Consider the following 18,450-nt stretch of genomic DNA (forward strand, 5'->3'; position numbering starts at 1 on the left):
CTGGAGCAAAGTCCAAAGCTCCTTCTCTTCTTCTTTTCTCTCAGCGGTTAATCAAAGAAAAAATAATGCTCCAGTGGGGGAGAGGATTTCTGGCTTTAGCAAAATAGCGGCATTTGTTTCTTGGGCTGGTGTCCCAATTTCACAAGGACTTTGAGGATTGTTATGAATGTTAATGTTCATGCATATGTATGAATTCTTCTTCTCTCGCATGCATGCGTGCAAACCATTTCTTATATTAGAACTCAAATGACCCTGGGGCCACTGAATGTCCAGTCAGGTCAGGAGGGGGCCATGAAAGTGGAAAACATCTGTTATATTATATTATACCACAATATTCCATCATAATATTGCAATAATAATAATTTCTTTCAATATTTAACAGAATTTCAAAATAAAAGCGTTTATTTTGGAATGGATCGATAAAAAGTTCACATTTATGATGCACAATGGATCTGTAAATTTAAAAAGACATACTTCATTATAACTTGTCATTAAGTGGTGGGCCAAATGTGGCCCCCGGGCCGCAAGTTTGAAACCTCTGTATTAAACAGTGGGTTATGCAAATGTAGAATATATAAAAACAGGTACATTTAAATCCTGATTTTATCACCATTCAAATCCACTGAACTGTACATGAAATTCCAAATATTAAACAGCCCTTTATTTTGATCAGGTTCATGACTCTACAGAAACAAAATGACCAAGACCTTGAGGACAAAATGATCGGGAGAAAACGAGGTTACACTGAGCTTTAAGTTAATCATCAGAAAGTTAGAAAGACGAGACACCACGCGGAATCTGAGTTACAAACAAACCTATGTTGTTCATCCTTTCCTTAGCATGTGTCAATCACGTAGTAGTGAAACACAATACAACCAGTATGATCTATATATAGGAAGCACCTGTATGTAACCTTTGAGTAGAGAAGTATTTTTTATAATAAGGCTTGCTTTATTTCAAACCTGTCTACTTAATCTTGGGACCTCTTGTGCTAAACTATATGAAAACGTTGGTAAGATTAATTATAACTTACATTATTTAGCATTAAAAGCTTAGCCGTAGTCTTCAAGAGACAATGGAACAGGCAGTCAAAAAATGGAAGAAGGAAACAGACACGATAATAAACACATACAGTACTAAGATTGTGGTCATATATGCACAGAAACTTACACATCAGACAGACACACACACACACACACACACACACACACACACACACACGCATACACACAAACAAGCATTCTTTGGAGAGCTGGTGTCATATTTTTCTCTTGACTTTAGTGTGTGTCAGAGCCGTGCTGAGTGTTGAACTCCTGGAAATCCTCAGGGATGGTGTCTGTGAAAATGAGAAGTCAGGTAGAAGCAGGTGAGGACAAACAGCTGCAGTCTTGTTTATGTGAGACACACTGAGCCATGCCCCAGACGCCAGTCATTCTAAAACATATCTATGTTATGTATTATTGACCACAGTTTACCATATAAACATGCGGTCACATGATACATGCTATACTGTGTAGTGTAATATTTCTATTTGGCCAGAAGCTTGAGCATGACGGTGCTACATGGAGTATGAAAGCATCACCAAAGATTGGACGTTCATGGCTTGAGATCAGCAAGATAACATGTGTGTTTTGTTTTCTTCACATGAGGCAGAGTGACAAAAAAACCCGTAAATGGATTAATGTTTTTGATGAAGCGAGTCCTTACCATTGCAGCGGTATTTCAAATTGGACCAGATGATGTTCTCCTGAGAGAAACAGAACACGCCCAGTCGTCCTCCTCGCATGGTCGTGTCAATCGTCACTCCAGAGTCTGCAACCAGCTCAGTTCCCTCATAAAACCGTGCTCTAAATAGGGGGACAAGGAGGCATTATACTTATTATTAAAAATTCAAATAACTCTTAAGCAATAATCTTAGCATAAAGAATGATGTTAACCCTTAGAACACAGAGCATTTCGGCTGCTTTTTCCCATTAATATGTTAAAACGTACAGTACAGTATATACAGAGGCCATAAGAATGTGCAATATAGTGTCTTATATCCTTTTTTCATTTTCCCCAACTATATAAACACACCTGAGCAAAATGTTTAAAATCGGATTGAATTTGTGAAATTTGGAAATACGTCACAGTTCGAAGTTCACAAAGTTCACTTGACTTGTCTTTATCGTCTATTTTGTGACTTCTGCACAATTATTGCTACTACAAGACACAACCTCCTTGGGTGGAGGATATATGAGACATGTGTCATCAGTCTTTGTGTCATTACTGTCACTGACATCTTTGTACAGAGCCGTGTTCTTCTATTTCCGCTGTTGTAGTTTAATTAAACACAGACAGATATGAGAGTGTTTTTGTCTTACCTGATATATCCAACCTGTGGCCGGTGTTGCAGATACCAGCGGTAGGACACCTTGTCTTTCCAGCCGACATTTCTCGGGTCCTTCCACAGCAGACGCACCTGGTCATTGGTGTCTCCCGTGTGCCACAGTGCATTTCTTAAGTGCTCGCCGGGGCCTGATGTGGATTTCACAGCCTGGTGAACAGACAGACGCGTGGGGAGGCAGCACAGACAGGAGAAATTAGGAACGTATTAATACAAATATGAACAAGTTTGAATCTGCAGCTGGGGTTTTGTGACATTTGTGGCGTGCACGTTCACCTTAAGCTGGATGCCGGGCTCAGCCACAGCTCTGAAAGGTGTCGCCTGCCAGTAAGTCTGTTCAGTCTGCTTCCACATCACCACATAGAAGGAGGATGAGTCCTGGTAGCCAAAGATGAAGCCGGCATAGTCGTCGTCAGTCACTGTGTTCACGTGAAACGTCCCCTCGAAGTCCACTCCACTGAAAGCAGTGTAACCTGATGAGAGACTGTGTCATTAGCATGGTGTGTGTCTTCAGGCTGAGATATGTGTTTATTGAATGACTGATATTTGACTGAAGAGAGAACAGGAAGACATATTACCAACAGCAAGTCCTGGATCACTGTTCATGGTCTGAACAATTTCCATTCCCTGAGTGAGTAAGATGGAGAAAGCTTGCACATGAATGCCTTTATTTGTTGAACTCAGAGTTAAATCTATTACAAATCTATATATACAAAGAGACAATTGGATGTAGTCTTACAGTTTAATGGCTGATATGGAATATAATGAATAGCCACCAGGGGGCGACCCTGCTAGTTTCAAAAACAACTCCATTTGAATGAGAGTCTTTGTCTCACTTGATTTATAATATCAGTAAACATTTTCCTGAGGAGTAAATGGTCTCAATCGCTCGTTTTGAGTCCTCTGCAGCAGAAGATTACGTCTATATACATATATATATATATATATATATATATATATATATATATATATGTATATGTATAGTATATATATATATATATATATATACATATATGTATGTAGATATGAGATATTAAAAAGAACCGTAGTTTGTTGTATTTACTACAAAAAGAAAAATAAACCACAGAACTTTGTAGATCTTTGAGAAAAGCTGTATGTGTGTGTGTGTGTAGTATGTGGATGCAAAGATGGACAGAAAAAGGACAGATATGCACTTCTTTCATGACTTCATAGACAGAATGTGACACATCCTATGTCCTTGATCTCTAAATAAGACACGTCCACTTTGAAAGAAAATATTTAAATAAAACAAACAAAACATTCCTCTATTACTCTTAACTCTAGAGCCTCAGGTTGCAGACCCCTGTCCAAGATGCAGGTTCAGACTCTTACAGATGATATTCTTACTGACTGCTACTCGGTTTCACCAACATCTCACCTGGTTTAAAACAACCCAGTTGGGGTCGATTTGCGCGTCACCCTCGGGGTCCAGCACCACCGTCTGATAGGCTCTGAAGTCAGTCAGGGTAACCTCAGCATTCTCGGGACAGTTGTCAATCCTGTCAATCACTTTGTCCTGGTCAAAGTCCGACTCGCACACATCTCCAACCCCATCGTCTACGAGACAAGACGGGATTATTAGAACTGTCACTCAAAAAGCAAAAGAGATGAAACGTCATGGTTTTATGATCAAGCTACAAGAACATCCCTTTTCTCACATTGTCAGTATCAATCTATTTATGACGGCCTTCACCAAAAAAAGTAGACTGAACTTAAATGAACTTAAAGTTCTTTGTTCTTCTTGTAGAAGCTGCAGTGACTCTAAAACGCCCCAAATATTCCTCTGAAGTTCAGACACTATATCTCTGAGGTTAAAGCTGTGTGTTTGTTCCATTTGTTCCATTTTCATAGATTTGTACTGAAACTTGTTCTGGTCTGTGTCCTGCTGTGATCGTGTGGTCAGCATTTGAAAACACTCACAAATCACACATGTGTGGGACATGAGGGAGGATGGATTTTGACATTATATTATGGTATTTATCAATTTTGGTTCTTAAACTCTTTCATGTCAAGGTATTTCATGAGTCATTTCTTCATTTACTTCTTCTTCTTTTTTTAATTAATAGATTAAAAGCACTTTAAAACAACCACAGTGGACCACACAGTGCTGTACAGAGTAATAAATAAAATACAGAGTAAATAAAAGACGTAAAAAAACATGTAAAAGGTGAATAAAATAAATTAAAAGACAAAATAAAGCATTCTGTGAAATGCTACCACAAATATTGTTATTTTTTACAATAGTAATAGTAGTTTTAGACCTCTGCTTTAAACCAAGCCATAACTTGGATGTTACTCTGAGAATAACATGGAATTATTGCAATATTATCTCGAGTATTAAGGACTTTCCATTCTGACGTGTGTGTGTGTGTGTGTGTGTGTGTGTGTGTGTGATCGTGCTGAAACTCACCGTTGTCGTCAATCTGGTCGGGGTTTGGCACCAGCCGACAGTTGTCCGGCCCAGGTAGAATAATGTCAGGGATTCCATCGTTGTCGTCGTCATCATCACACTCGTCACCCAGCCCGTCTTTGTCTGTATCCAGCTGGGAGCTATTGATCACGAACGGGCAATTGTCCTTGGTATCCTGGTGACCGTCACCATCACTACAGGGGAAGTGACATAATTAAATGGTGTAAATAAAGGCAGTAAAGCAGTGGAGATTGTGATTGTAGCAATTTGATAATATCAATAACTTTTATTTTATCCCTTAACCAAAATGGACTGAAAAAGGGTCTATCTATTTTGTGACTTCTGCACAGTTATTGCTACTTTATATCCTAATTTTGACTCAACAACACATAAAAAGATGGTAAACAAGCCTAAGAGTTAACAGCCACATTTGGCTGATCCTGCTAAAAATAAAATAAATCAAATCAAACCAAGCAGAAAATAAAGTGTTTTTTAGATGTCCCTACTCAGATAGTGCTGTAATAAAATAAAATAAAATAAAATTAAATTAAATTAAATTAAATTAAATTAAATTAAATTAAATTAAATTAAATTAAATTAAATTAAATTAAATTAAATTAAATTAAATTCTTGGCAAAAATTAAGAGAGACTCTCAAAAGAGGATGAATGTCTTTTCAAAACCCTGGATTGCAGATTAAACCGATAAACAGAACTTCCAATACATTCTGACAAACTGGCAACATTTGGCTCTTTCTGTTCATGATGATACATTTTAAAATCATCTAAAAATCATAATGACAGTATTTTTACCTGTCCTGGTTTGTGTCGCAGGAGTCTCCGACCAGGTCGTTATCTATATCAGACTGAAACAAGAGCACAGAGTTAACTTAGATAACATAGACCATCCATCCATCCATCCATCCATCCATCCATCTGGCTCTGACTGACCTGGTTAGGGTTGGGGATATCAGGGCAGCTGTCGCATGCGTCTCCCACTCCGTCTCCATCTCGGTCCAGCTGGTCTCTGTTCTTGACACGCTGGCAGTTGTCCAGGAAGTTTTTCAGGCCTGCATCACCAGTCACAGCACAGTTATTGTCATTTAGCAGTCAGGCCACTTCTGTTCCTCGTTTGCAGCCGTAAATTAAGATTACTGTCATGTATATAATTACATTAAAGTGCAGATTATTTACTGCAGCAGAATACAAACTGTTAGTTTGTATGCTGGAGTATTTCCACTAGAATGAATCACAGGTGATTCACTGCCTTATTTGTTGTGTACCATAGATTTTGAGAGCAAATTTAATTGTTTTGTTATTTTTGCGTTGATTTCACCCGCCAATGGGCTGCAGATGTGAAGTAGCTATGATCTCAGTTATAATCTGGTAGAGTGCATCAAATGTTAACAATTAATAAATCAAATCAAATGAATATAAAATATAAAAGAGTATTCTGAATGAAGTGAATTCCTAGTCAAGTACTTGATAAATCCACACTGACCTGTCCATGAGTGTATTTAAATTTGATCAGTGACCACTATGGACAATTTTAGATATTATATATCCACAATGTTGTTTTTAATTTCACCACTAGGTTGCACTGTTGCATTTCCTATGGAGGTGAACAGCAGCTTGTGTGTGTGGGGGGGGATTTTTGTTCATGGCAGGGAGGAGCATTAAAGGTCAAGCAGTGGGGATGGGGTGGAGGAAAAACTATCTTCTCCCCTGTGAGGATTTTGTGAGGTGTAATCATGCTGGTGACTGATCAAAGCTTGTGTTCGCTGTGAGGCTGGACTGCAATTGGATTTTACTTTTTACTTTTTTTTTTTGCTGCTTCTCATGTCTGACAGCTGACATATAAAAGCACCCACACTACTAGACCGTGATTAATGCATACAACATAGTTTTTAAAGACACATACAAAACATCCAAAATCTGTATGCATGGAGAGACCCGAGTAATAAGTTGTAACAGTGAGTGCCTCCTGCGGTACTGCTTATATGACAAGAGCGTCAGTATTAGTCATGTAAATTTCTTTGCCGTACCATCTCCATCCATGTCATCATCACAGGCGTCCCCTTTGCCGTCGCTGTCAGTGTCCCTCTGGTCAGGGTTGTCCACAATACGACAGTTGTCACAGGCGTCGCCGTGACTGTCCTTATCACTATTCCTCTGGTCCAAGTTGGGCTTCAACCAGCAGTTGTCCTGAGACAGACAGAGACACACACTTCATTAATTAAATGACCCTAACCCTAACCCAATGACCATAGAATATACAATTGTTTTCCTCTTCTTTTTTTTTTGAAAGTATACTTATTCATCTCCTGGTTTCAATAACTCTGTCAAAAGGACAAGAACTGGCTGCAGGGTTTTGTTAACCTTTGCTCTAAAATGATTGGCCAAACATCTCCCATGCAGCTTTAATCTGATCGAGGCATAATGATTGTTGATGATCCCAGTCATGTTTTTATGAAGAGTTTCAGCTGTTATTATCTGAAAGGAACTTGAAACTGCCTATACGTACATCTCTCTCTCTCTCTCTCTCTATGTATATATATATATGTATATATGTATATATGTACATAACAGTAACAGTTCAACTTGCACTTTAACCTTAATCCAGGATCTCAGAATTGTTAGACTTGTATGTGGATTTGTTTATTTTCTTCCCTGTATTTTCTTTTGCTTGTCTAATAGATTTTTTAAAAAATTTAAATTAACTGAATTCAATTAAATTTTATTTGTATCTCGCCAAATCCCAACATACATTATCTCAAGGCACTGTATGTAGTCAGGCAAAAACCTTGACAACATGATAGAGAAACGAGAAACCCAACAGTTCACACACTGAGCAAGCACTCTAGGCCTCAGTGGAGAGGAAAACAATTCTCTGACAGAACTAGACTCATACATGTGCGGCCATATGCCTCGGCCGGTTGGGGTGAAAGGAACAATGGGGGACAGAAAGGGGGAAGAGAAAGTGAGAGAGGGTGAGGTAGGGACAGAATGAGTTGAGCATGTGTAAAGCATGTGCCTTTAGGTACATCCAAGTTAAAACAGATATGACAGTTGACTATTTTACAGCATAAACATCTACTTCAAGTCTGTGTGTGGAAAAATCACTGATCTGTTTTGTTTATTCAAGTAAAAATAGGTTTTGTTTTCTCCTCTCTTTATTTTTTACGATTCACGTGTGTGAAATCTCTAAAGACCTAGAGATCTAGTGTCTTTTCAGACTGACTTTAGTTACTGACAAAGAATGACAAGCGCAAGAGAGAGCTGGGGAGCATGACGTCATTGTTTTCCTAAAGTAGCGTATTCGCTGTCTACACGAAGACGCATTTTCAAAAAATCCTCCAAACTGTCGTCTCTGTGTGGACGGAAAGCCTCTCCGACAAAAAACAGTATACGTTTTCACCTGAACCCCTTTCTGTGTGGACGGGCACTTAAAGCTCTTTGGAATGTTGTTTTGAAAAGTGCTTTATAAATTAAGTAGAGAAATAGTGAGCATATTGATGCCACTCCCATGGAACCACAGTAAATATACAGTAATGTATAGAAACTGGAAACCGTTTTTTCCACTGCAAACACCTTCAGTTGCAGGCTCCAATCTGCTGACCACTGACCTGCTCATTTGGAATACCATCACCATCTGCATCATCATCACAGGCATCTCCATAGCTATCCCTGTCAGCATCCTCTTGACCAGAGTTAGGAACGTAAATGCAATTGTCCTGTGAGGAGAGTATAAAAAATGAAGAGGAAGGCCCATCTATCATGAAAAAAAAAAAAAAAAACTGGCTGACAACAGTACTTTACCTTTTTGCAGCTTGCTTCCTTGCATTTGAGTTTGTCATCTGGGTATCCATCAATGTCAGTATCCTTCCCACACAGGTACCCGTTACCTGCCCAGCCAATTCCACACTGACAAGACAAATGAAACAGACATCCAGTGTATGGTTTTATAGAGTATGCAGCTTATTGAGGTGTGTAAGTGTGTGAAAGCCCTATACCTGACATGAGATTGACCCATCTCTTGCCATATGACACTGGGCATTGGCATCACAGGGGTTGGTGAGGCTGTTGCCACAGCTCATCTCCGGCTTACAGCCTTTCACCTGATCTCCTGTGAAACCTGTCTTACAGGTGCCACAGTGATAGGAGCCCTGTGCGGGAGTCAGGACAAGCCATGTCAGAGTTTCTCTTTTCCGAGAGCAGAGTTAGGAAAAAGTCACACAAAAGAAATGAATGTTATGTCTGAGTCTCGCAGAACTCTTACCACGGAGTTGTGGCAGATTGAGTTTGCAGTGCAGCCTCCATTGTTGGGTCGTTTGCATTCGTCAATGTCGTCGCAGACCTGAATTGTGGAACATGAGTACAATATAACTGTGTAAAGGTTTGTATTCATGACAGTTTACCTCCTTTATTGTCTCCATATGTCAGGGTTGGAATAATTAAATGCACCCAAAACGGCCCTGATGGGGCTCTTTTGTATTTGGCTACACTAAAGTACTTTGTACATATGGGGTGTTATAAAGTTGCATTTAAGAGGTAGCAAAACCTAATTGACATTGTACTTTTAAACTACCTGGTCCATAATAATTAATTAGGCTTCACATTACAGCCCCCATGTCTACTTTGCAGTTACTTTAAACGGAGTTATTAAGGGATCATTTTATTTTATAATCCACTTTTACATTTTCATGAGGTTTGTTTCACATTTTTTCATTAGCTCTGGTTTGATGGTCGTGCACTTTCTTCTAACAAGGCATCATTTGTTGGTAACATTGATGCCGACACACGCGGCATCAAAAATAAGGCATTTAATATCTGCAGATATTTAGTCATGAATTATTTATTTTTACAGCTGACTATTACACACTGTCAGGCCTTGCTCTATCTACACTATGTTTTAAAATATGTTTACTAATTTACCCTTCATTTGAATGTTTGATCTTTGTTAGACAGAATAATTTAGGTGCAGTGTTCAACATTTGAAGACTGCTTTCACATTAAGCAGCTGAAAGGAAAATTGCTTTTGTGAATTTCCACATTTGCCCCCTCTTACTAAGTAATATATTTAACAAAAAGTGCATATTTGCCCTGGTATAAACCTGGTTTACAACTCCCACAATCTAGGTAGTTTTTATCTTGGTGCACCGATAGCTGAACATAAGTAACCTATGTCTAAATTAAATTTACGTTATACAAATACTTCCTAATTTGAGCATCATTGAATCCATATTGCAATTACGTTCGCTTACACAATGATATCTCATGGTATCTTTGAAATATGCTGTAGTTTGTATGCATCATTTCCCCCTCATATTTGAACCATTCTGTTACCTGTTTGTTGGTCTGAGCAAACAAGACTCCCACACCCTCTGTTGGCAGACCGGTGTAGCCCAGCGGACAGGCCTCACAGCGGTAGCCCGGGGCAGTGTTCACACACTTCACTCCGGGAAAGCAGGGGTTAAACTGGCACTGTGGGATGGAGGATATGAGCACTGTTGAAGCTGCAAAATGAACGCGGTTGCCCCAGGGCTGCTACCCCAAGGCTTTCAGCGTTTGATGACACTTTTGCTCATGCAAAAAAAAAAGAAAAAGAAAAAGAAAATGCTGAGGGGTCCATTCCTTACCTAAATAGGTCAGAGCAAACATGAAAGGACACACTCAAGCAAACGCATGCACACACTTGTACTTCTCTCTCTGCGAGGCCGCTAATCTGCAGCAGTAATTCCTTTAACCTTTTACAACATTACCAAACTTTTACCTTTACCTGCAGCATAGATCAAGTTAAGTTATCAAGTTACCCCAGACACCTGTGTGCCATCATCCCACTGTCACGTTCTTTGTCTTAGCCCCCTACAAACGTCAGTTTGTGAACTGCATCACAGTCCCTCTGAGACCTGGATAGGCTCAGTTCTGAATCTATTTGAGTCATTTGAAGTTCTAGACATCCATGTTGGAGGGAAAACCTCACCGGACCACCATTCTGAGGCTCGTTGTGATGCCCACAGCTGTGTATTTTCAAAGACCGTTTAAAATGGGGGCAACATGTCGACTCATATCATGTGAGCACAGCATTCCCGGGTGAAATCCCTGTGATGAATCTTATTTCACCCTCTCTCCCATCTCAGGTCTCGTCACCTTTCTGTTTAGATTTTATATGAAGTCTAAAAAAACATTTTCATTTAAAATAAACACAGCTGAAGGCCCAGTTTTTACGTGTGAAAATATCGTCCAAAAAAGCAACAGCCTTGGGCAGAAACTTCCCTCATGGGAGTTGAAACAGATTTTTCCAGCTGGATTAGGGAACACACACTGAGCGTTACCTCGTCTACATCATCACAGTTGAAACCGTCCCCGGTGTATCCATCAGGACAGGGTCTGCACTCAACACCATCTGCTGTCTCCAAACACATATCGTCACGGAAGCAGACGCCTGGGACACACCTTGGCTTCACTACCTCAGTTCCACCTAAGCCTTTAAACCCAACATAAGACAATTATATAAAAAAAAAAAGGCATAAGCATCATAATTTACTGGTGAGAGACTCGGGTCTTACCACAGGCCTGACACTCTGAGATGGTGTTTCTGAGAAATGAGGTCTCCTTCACCTACAAAAGTTCAAACATAAACATGTTTATATGCCATCAGGCGAGCTGTCAGGGAGGTCAGGGGTGATGGAGCAGGGATTGAGTGTCCTCGGTGGGACTGTTAGAGGTATTCACCTGCTGAATGAGGACATCTTTCAGCTCATTTATCACCTTCGTTAACTCCAGCATTTGATTTGACAGCTGCTTCGTGTTGACGCCTAAGAGAAAGGGACTGTTCACTTGTTTGACTGAAGCTAGAGGAGCTGCCTCTCGTGTCATTTACAATTTTTTTTTTCCACCCGCACTGTGGTTGTTTACTTTCACAGAGGGAATCTTACCCAGAGTTTGAACTGAGTCTCTCTGTTGGAAATGACAGTCTTGTAATGAAGCAACGTTCTCAAAAGTGTCTCCAACCACCAGCTTCAGCTCGTCTAAGCTCTCCTGTTGGAATAGAATAAGTAAATATGAACAACTAAGACATCTCCAGATCTGCACAGTAACTCAATATTGTCTGAAAATCATTCCCCCGTTGAGCAATGTGAGTCTCCACATTTCTTCGTGAGAAAATATTTGGACATTAAAAACAAGCTATTAGGTTTTCAAAATCATGTCTGTAAGACATGAAGTAAAAAGGGATAAGGAATGAATGGCATGGGGCTGCTAACAGTGATGATTATCATCCTCACCCATTAAAAAGCAAGCCATTACCATGTAAGTAACACGCAGAGAACTGAGGAATCAAAGATCAAGATCAAGATGGTCTTGGTCAAATAATATTATATATTTTGCAACAATTTAATTGTATTTTATTGATTGATTGGGATATTAAGGCAAGTGACATGATTGCAATTAATAGTACATTTTAACAATGTAGTAGAATCTAAAAATAAACTTGACTTAAAGCTCCAGTGTGTAACTTTTGTCACTGCTGGCCTCATCAAAAACAAAACTCTGCTCTAATCAGCATTGTGTGAACTCATTTAGAATAGAATATTACTATGAACTACAGGTTTAAAAATACCCAACTTCAAAAACTGCTAGTAGAAATGATTACTTGTGTTTTAAAGGCAGCAGGTGAACTTTTGTTGCTTAGTTTAACCTCCTTGAAATGTGTCACCGTGTGATGGCTCACCTGGTCTCTGGCTTGCATGGTCTTTAGTTCCACCATACCATAGCCTGGGGGCAAACCCTGGAAGGCAGCAGGTAGATCCCTGACGGTCTCCACCAGCCTGCAGTCCAGATGCAGCTCCACCCCTCCTGGCCCCTGCTGCTGCAGCCCTTTCAGGTGGAACAACAGCCTGTGTTTTTGACCGTCTGCCAGCACCAGGTTGTTGAAGGTTACCGAGCTCATCCTCTTGTCAGTGCGTAGATAGCGCAACACAGCTATGAGGAGACAGAGCAGAGAATGTGGAGGCAGTGAGAGCAAAGAACAGACAACAAGAAGAAGAAGAAAGATTGTAATTCATTTAAATTAAGATTAAGCACTTAGTCACTGTGTTCGTTTACTAAATGGTAACAGCAGAGACAATACTAACATACCAATTATTAATTGTAATTTTTTAAACCATCTTAGGTATTTTAACTTATAAGCAACCACAAGGTTGAATGTCAATTTATTTAAAATTGAATAGTTCAGATAAAAAAGTTCCAGCAAGTACTATAGCAGTACTATAGTACCTCCTCAACGTGGGCGGAGTCATCACAGCACGGCTGCATGAAACTGCCATGACGTAGTTTTATGCTCGCCACACCCAAACTAGTGACTAGTGATTTAGAATCAGTAAATTAAAAAGATTAGTTCAGTTCTTCCTGCATGACCAGAGCGCAGACTCTGTCTGACACAGTCACTGAACTGAAATATGGCAGAAGAGGTTGTGATGCGGCTCACGATTGCCAGCTTTTGGCAGCAAAGTCGCTAAAAGCACCACACTCCACTGTTAAATATTGAGATTTTAGACATTTCCTTGCTAAATTAACGGTCTTTTTAACTGATCTACAATTTGGCATTGTTCCGTTTGAGTCTTGTCTTGTCAGACCTCAAATTCATGACTCTTCCAGTAACGACACTCTCTGACTAGTCAGTGACCGGCAGTCACATTTTAGTATCGCCTCAGCTCGTTTGGAACATCGCCAGAGCAGGTACTAAAAAAAGTACCATATACTATCACTAATGGAAACCCCCCCCCCAAAAAAAACAAGTAGCATCAAGCCATCCCAGGACACGTCGTGCTGCAACTGTGTAGTGGAAAAGCGCCATTATTTTTATTTGTGAGATTACAGTAAGTGATGGCGCTAATTACAGAAATAGTTTTTAAAGGTCCAGTGTCCAGATTGAAGCAAAATTGTTTCCATTTTCCAGAAATGGAATAAAAATAATCACAAGCACCTGTCTGTATGAATTGTTGTTTTCATTACCCCACAATGGTGGATCTTCTCTATGGAGGAGATTTGGACCACCATGTTTTTAATAGATAAACTAAACACCTTTTGAGTTTCCATGATACAATGATTACAATGTTCTATTATGCGTGATCACAAAGGAGAAAAATAGGTTCAATGGTCAATGACCCCACGATTTTAGAGATCAGTGCATGTTTTAAATGTGTTCTCTCAGTCTCTCTCACCTCTGTTGAGCTTCCCCATCACGGTGAACTCAAAGTACTTGCTGTTGTCCCTTGGGTTGAACAGGCCAAACACAGCGGTGCCAGACTTGGGCTGCAACTTGAAGGAGGCCAGTATGAAGGCCTCATTCACCCCTTGCTCAACCAGACCCCCCTGCAGCAGGTCTGGCAGGCAGTCGGGTGAGGTGAGCAGATCATAGACTGTTGAGAGGGACGGGAAAGAAGACAAGCGGTCAAGCATGAGTAATGGATGATGAGATATGAATATTTACAACCTGTAGCTGCACAGCAATCCAGCGTAAAGTAAACACATCCTGAGTCAACAAGGGGATGATGTTGATCTAGTGCTTGTTGCGCTGATGAGATGCTGTGGCAGTCAGTCAGAACAAACTTGGCAGGAAGAGTGCGTCCTAGAAAATCACAATGAGGTGGATTCCTAAATCTAAACTTTCTTCTCAGACTTCTTTTTTTCCTCTCTCTAAAGAATGGTATTTCTGCTTTTTGAGTGGAAACAATATGTATGAGCTCTCATTGTTCTGGGGGTACGGGCGGAATAGAGACATTCCTACCACTGGCTACTCAGCTGGAGTAAAATACCAAAGAGACCCTCTACAGTTAAGCTTATGTTTGAAGACTTCCTTTTAATATAGAAACTCTGGAGTTGGGCAGACCGTGAGAGGATGTGCAGAGAATATCTGGTCCCCCATCTGCACACAGCATGCATACACAAGTAGCTTAAAAGCAGTTTGCAAGGTCCTCTTGTCACAAGGGAACGAAATTGCTCCCAAATGCTCCCACATATTGGCTTTCGTCAGCCAACGTTGCAGAGCATCATCCTCAGATGAGATCTCTTGTTTTTTCTTTCATCTCTATTCTTTCAGCAAGTTTTAGCATGACATATATAGATATTTTATAAAATGAAATAAAATGCCAGTGAAAATAACAGCTGACACGATCACTTTCACCAAAAAACTGAAGCTGAGCTGAACCTTTTATCTTTTATTCACGACATGCTACCACCTTGTGAGGAAAGCAGAAAGAGATGGATTCGTTTTTTAACTAACGGCGACTTATTCCTCCATCTTGCTGACTTGGGTCCAAAAGTGAGGAAAACGACACAAGAACAAATGGAACACATTGCACTCGTCACAGTTTGAGGGTTAAGCCTGGTTCCCTCCTCTAGGATCGATGCAGAGCCCGCGCCGTAGCGTCTGTTTGTGTGAACTGGTGAGTGACAAGCGTTATGAAAAACTGATCGTGGAGGAGGAGGAGCAAATAAATAGTGAACACTTAGTAGCAAAAAGACAAGAGAGACCTGATGTAAATAAGCATGCATGGGCTTTGTCTCTTTGTCCGGCTATGTCTCTGAGAGACACGGACACAAACATGAAGCTGACCAGACCAATCACAGTTGTTGAGCTCTGTATGTACTTTCCATGTAAGCATTATGGCATGGAGGGAACAGCACGGGCTACACGTGCACTCCACACCTCCACTCAATTATTTGTAAACTAAGCGTTTACTGCGACATTCACTCAGGAGACGCAGCAAAGTGTCCACTAATGAGAAGGTTAGTGTTTCCTCCAGTCACTATATTGATGTGTGTCCTTGCCCCTCATGTTACTACCCACCATTGTAAATTCAGTCAATATGTTTCCATGCACACTGTAGCTCAACTACACCGTTTCATTTGACTGCAGTCCTTGTCCCAATATACAAGCCCTGTAGTGGGTTGGAGATTTATTGAATGAAGTGTGTCCATGTTATTCTCGGTGGAAATATGTTAGTATTAGATGATTCCCGGTTTACTTTAGCTGGGGGGGTTCATTGTTAACATGTTGAGTGCCATTTTGTGTCTATCCATCCATTTTCTACCACTTATCTGAGGTCAGGTCGCGGGGACAGCAGCTTGAGCAGAGAAGCCCAGATTTCCCTCTCTCCGGCCACTTTGTTCAGCTCTTCCGGCTATTTGACTCCTGATTACACTATTTGGGTATGTTAGTCCGGTTTTGATAAATTTTGTACAATTTCAGTCAGACTAACATGCTGACATGTATTTTAAAAGACCATAATTAGTTTTTGTTGTCACATTAGCAGTTTAAAGTCTTCTAGACAGAGGGCTTTGTGGTCATGGCTGTCCTACACTACAGATCTCGAGTGAGGGCCTCATTTCACCCCCTGATTAACCTCCGATTTCAAGCTTCATAAAACTAACTCTGCTGGAAGCCATAAAGTAATCCAGTCTTGCCCTCTCCTTAACACCGGAATATAAATCTGTTACGGTTATAAATGTCTCTAAAGTGTGCAAATGGTTGGCATTTTCATCCTATTGCTTAGCAAATGGTTCACACTTGAAGGTTAGTGTATGAAAAGCTTAGATTTATTGTAGATTCCGGTTTGAGATATTATGTCAACCATTACTGGCAATGCAGGGATTACATCATCAGTGAGGTCATGTTTTCAAAATAGCCTTAAAGAAACCAAGCCAATGGGAAGCGGAACCCGTTTTATTTGATTTCATGTCATACTGTTTCATTCCAATCATTTTGTGCTCTTTTATTAGAGTTCTGTTTTTTGGGGTTCTCATGATAAGAAGTTTTTTGTTGTCGTCAGTAATTGAGAGGAAATGTCTGGCTTTATAACGGCTAATTGCTCCACTATGCTCAGCAGATACAGTATGTTAACCATTTAGTGCTGAGCAGGTCATGTACACTGTGTTTTTTTTTTCTTCCCCCAGTGGAAACAGCAGCTGCCTGCTGCAGCGGATAAACAACAGCATGAGAGCTGCGAGAGTGCAGCTTAACAATGAGATAAAACTCAATAGAAAGCCAAAGAGAGCTGTGGATTGAGGTGATAATTCTCTCTGGAGTGATCGGGTGATCGCTTTGTCACGTTGTTACCAGGAAAATATAAATCCTAGTTGCTTTAAAGACGGGGAGTCTCTGCGTCCGACTCACAGCAGCTTTGAATTAAAGTCGCGCCTCATTTTAAACGCAGTGAACACCAGTCATGCGGAGACCAAGTCATTTGCAGACAAAATGATGGATGATGAACATCATTAATCTGGGCTGGCTTTATATGAAACATCAGGTAGCTATTGCCAAAAGATTGTAGGGATTAATGGGTGCATGAAAGGCATGTCATCAATCAACGATGGGGGTAAGAAAGCAGCTGATAAGCTGTGAACACTAATATTTCTACAAGTCAGCTCCAGTTTGTGTGTGACCTTGAACAAATATATGTGTGATTGTGAGTCAGAGAGAGAGAGAGAGAGAGAAAAGGGAGAAAAGGAGAGCGTGAGACAGACCGTGTATGTGTGTGACTTGAAGTTTAATATTGCACCCAGATCATCTCTGATTATTCCCATGTGCGACCTAGCTTGGACCTTGAATTGAATTAATACAAACCAGAAAGCCGAACCTCCTGAGCTGGAGTATTTGGGCAGATTCAGTTGGATACATGTGAAAAGCAGCGTGACTTCTCTTTCAGCAGAATGATGGTAGAGTTCCAAAATCCACTTACTACTTTTGTTTCTTATTTTCCCTGCACTCCCTCTCACAAACAAACATTTTTGGCTCTCAGGAATATTATAGCATTTTATTTGGACCTCAGTGACTATCACTCGTCACGGCTTGTACTTTGTGTTTTTCTGGTCTGCATATCGTATTCTCTTTCACACAGTCTGTTTTATCCATTATGCATTGGACTCATACATACTGTGGTAAAATAGACAGTGGTGTTGCTATTAAATCTTTTTTTTTTTTGACAGACAATGAAAATGGAGTATTGCATCAGAGACAGGATTCAAATGAAATCAGACATATTTCCTGTGTGTTTGTGTAAAACCAGAAGAATATTTTAAAAAAAGCATTGTTTTCTCTTTTTTCCCCCTCTGCTGGCATTGCCATCAGTTATCAACAGTCAAAACCTAATAATTACATTTAAATAATTGATAATTGAAAAAAAAAAAGCACCTCAAACAACACTTACCTAAAGCCTGGCCATCCACGTGTAAGCACAGTTTTAAGAACAGCTGCAAGGCCAGAATTATGGCTGTCCACAAACGCATTTTGTCCCTTCAACTGCTCCCAGATCAGCAGTTTCTTTCCAGTGACTTCTCTGCAGTTGACACAGTGGCAGTTTCCCGTATGTCTGCGTCTGCTGTGAGTGGTGCGTTTGTGTCTTTGCGTCTTTTTTGAATCAGGAGTCAGGCTCGACTGTCATGTTCAGGTTTGTGAATGTGTCTGAATTAGAGTGTGAATGTGTAGAGAGGATTGTAGGAGTCTTACTGAGGGAGGAGCATCAGGGCCAGAACCTGCTTTTAAAACCTTCCTCAGATGGCCCCATGCAGGGAAGGAGTGACCAGGAGAAACTCTGTTGCATTGGCTACTGACTGCTGCCAATTCCCACAGGC

The 18,450-nt window shown here is 40.4% G+C and overlaps 1 protein-coding gene across 1 annotated transcript; it reads right to left on the reverse strand.

Moving 5' to 3' along the window:
• Positions 1-639: 639 nt before the first annotated feature.
• thbs4b (thrombospondin 4b) lies at positions 640-18,340 on the reverse strand. The gene is made up of 22 exons (XM_058617776.1): positions 18,027-18,340; positions 14,040-14,237; positions 12,548-12,798; positions 11,754-11,856; positions 11,551-11,633; positions 11,385-11,436; positions 11,151-11,302; positions 10,162-10,299; positions 9,095-9,172; positions 8,829-8,981; positions 8,635-8,739; positions 8,442-8,549; positions 6,861-7,020; positions 5,767-5,885; positions 5,629-5,681; positions 4,818-5,011; positions 3,786-3,964; positions 2,965-3,013; positions 2,663-2,859; positions 2,364-2,536; positions 1,708-1,847; positions 640-1,336 (listed from the first exon to the last, which is right to left on the reverse strand). Exons 1-22 carry the CDS (start codon positions 18,103-18,105, stop codon positions 1,278-1,280), a joined length of 2,823 nt encoding a protein of 940 aa, XP_058473759.1. The 5' UTR covers positions 18,106-18,340; the 3' UTR covers positions 640-1,277.
• Between the last annotated feature and the right edge of the window lie 110 nt (positions 18,341-18,450).

This window comes from Solea solea, chromosome 19 (assembly GCF_958295425.1).
Source record: "Solea solea chromosome 19, fSolSol10.1, whole genome shotgun sequence".
Lineage (NCBI taxonomy): Eukaryota > Metazoa > Chordata > Actinopteri > Pleuronectiformes > Soleidae > Solea > Solea solea.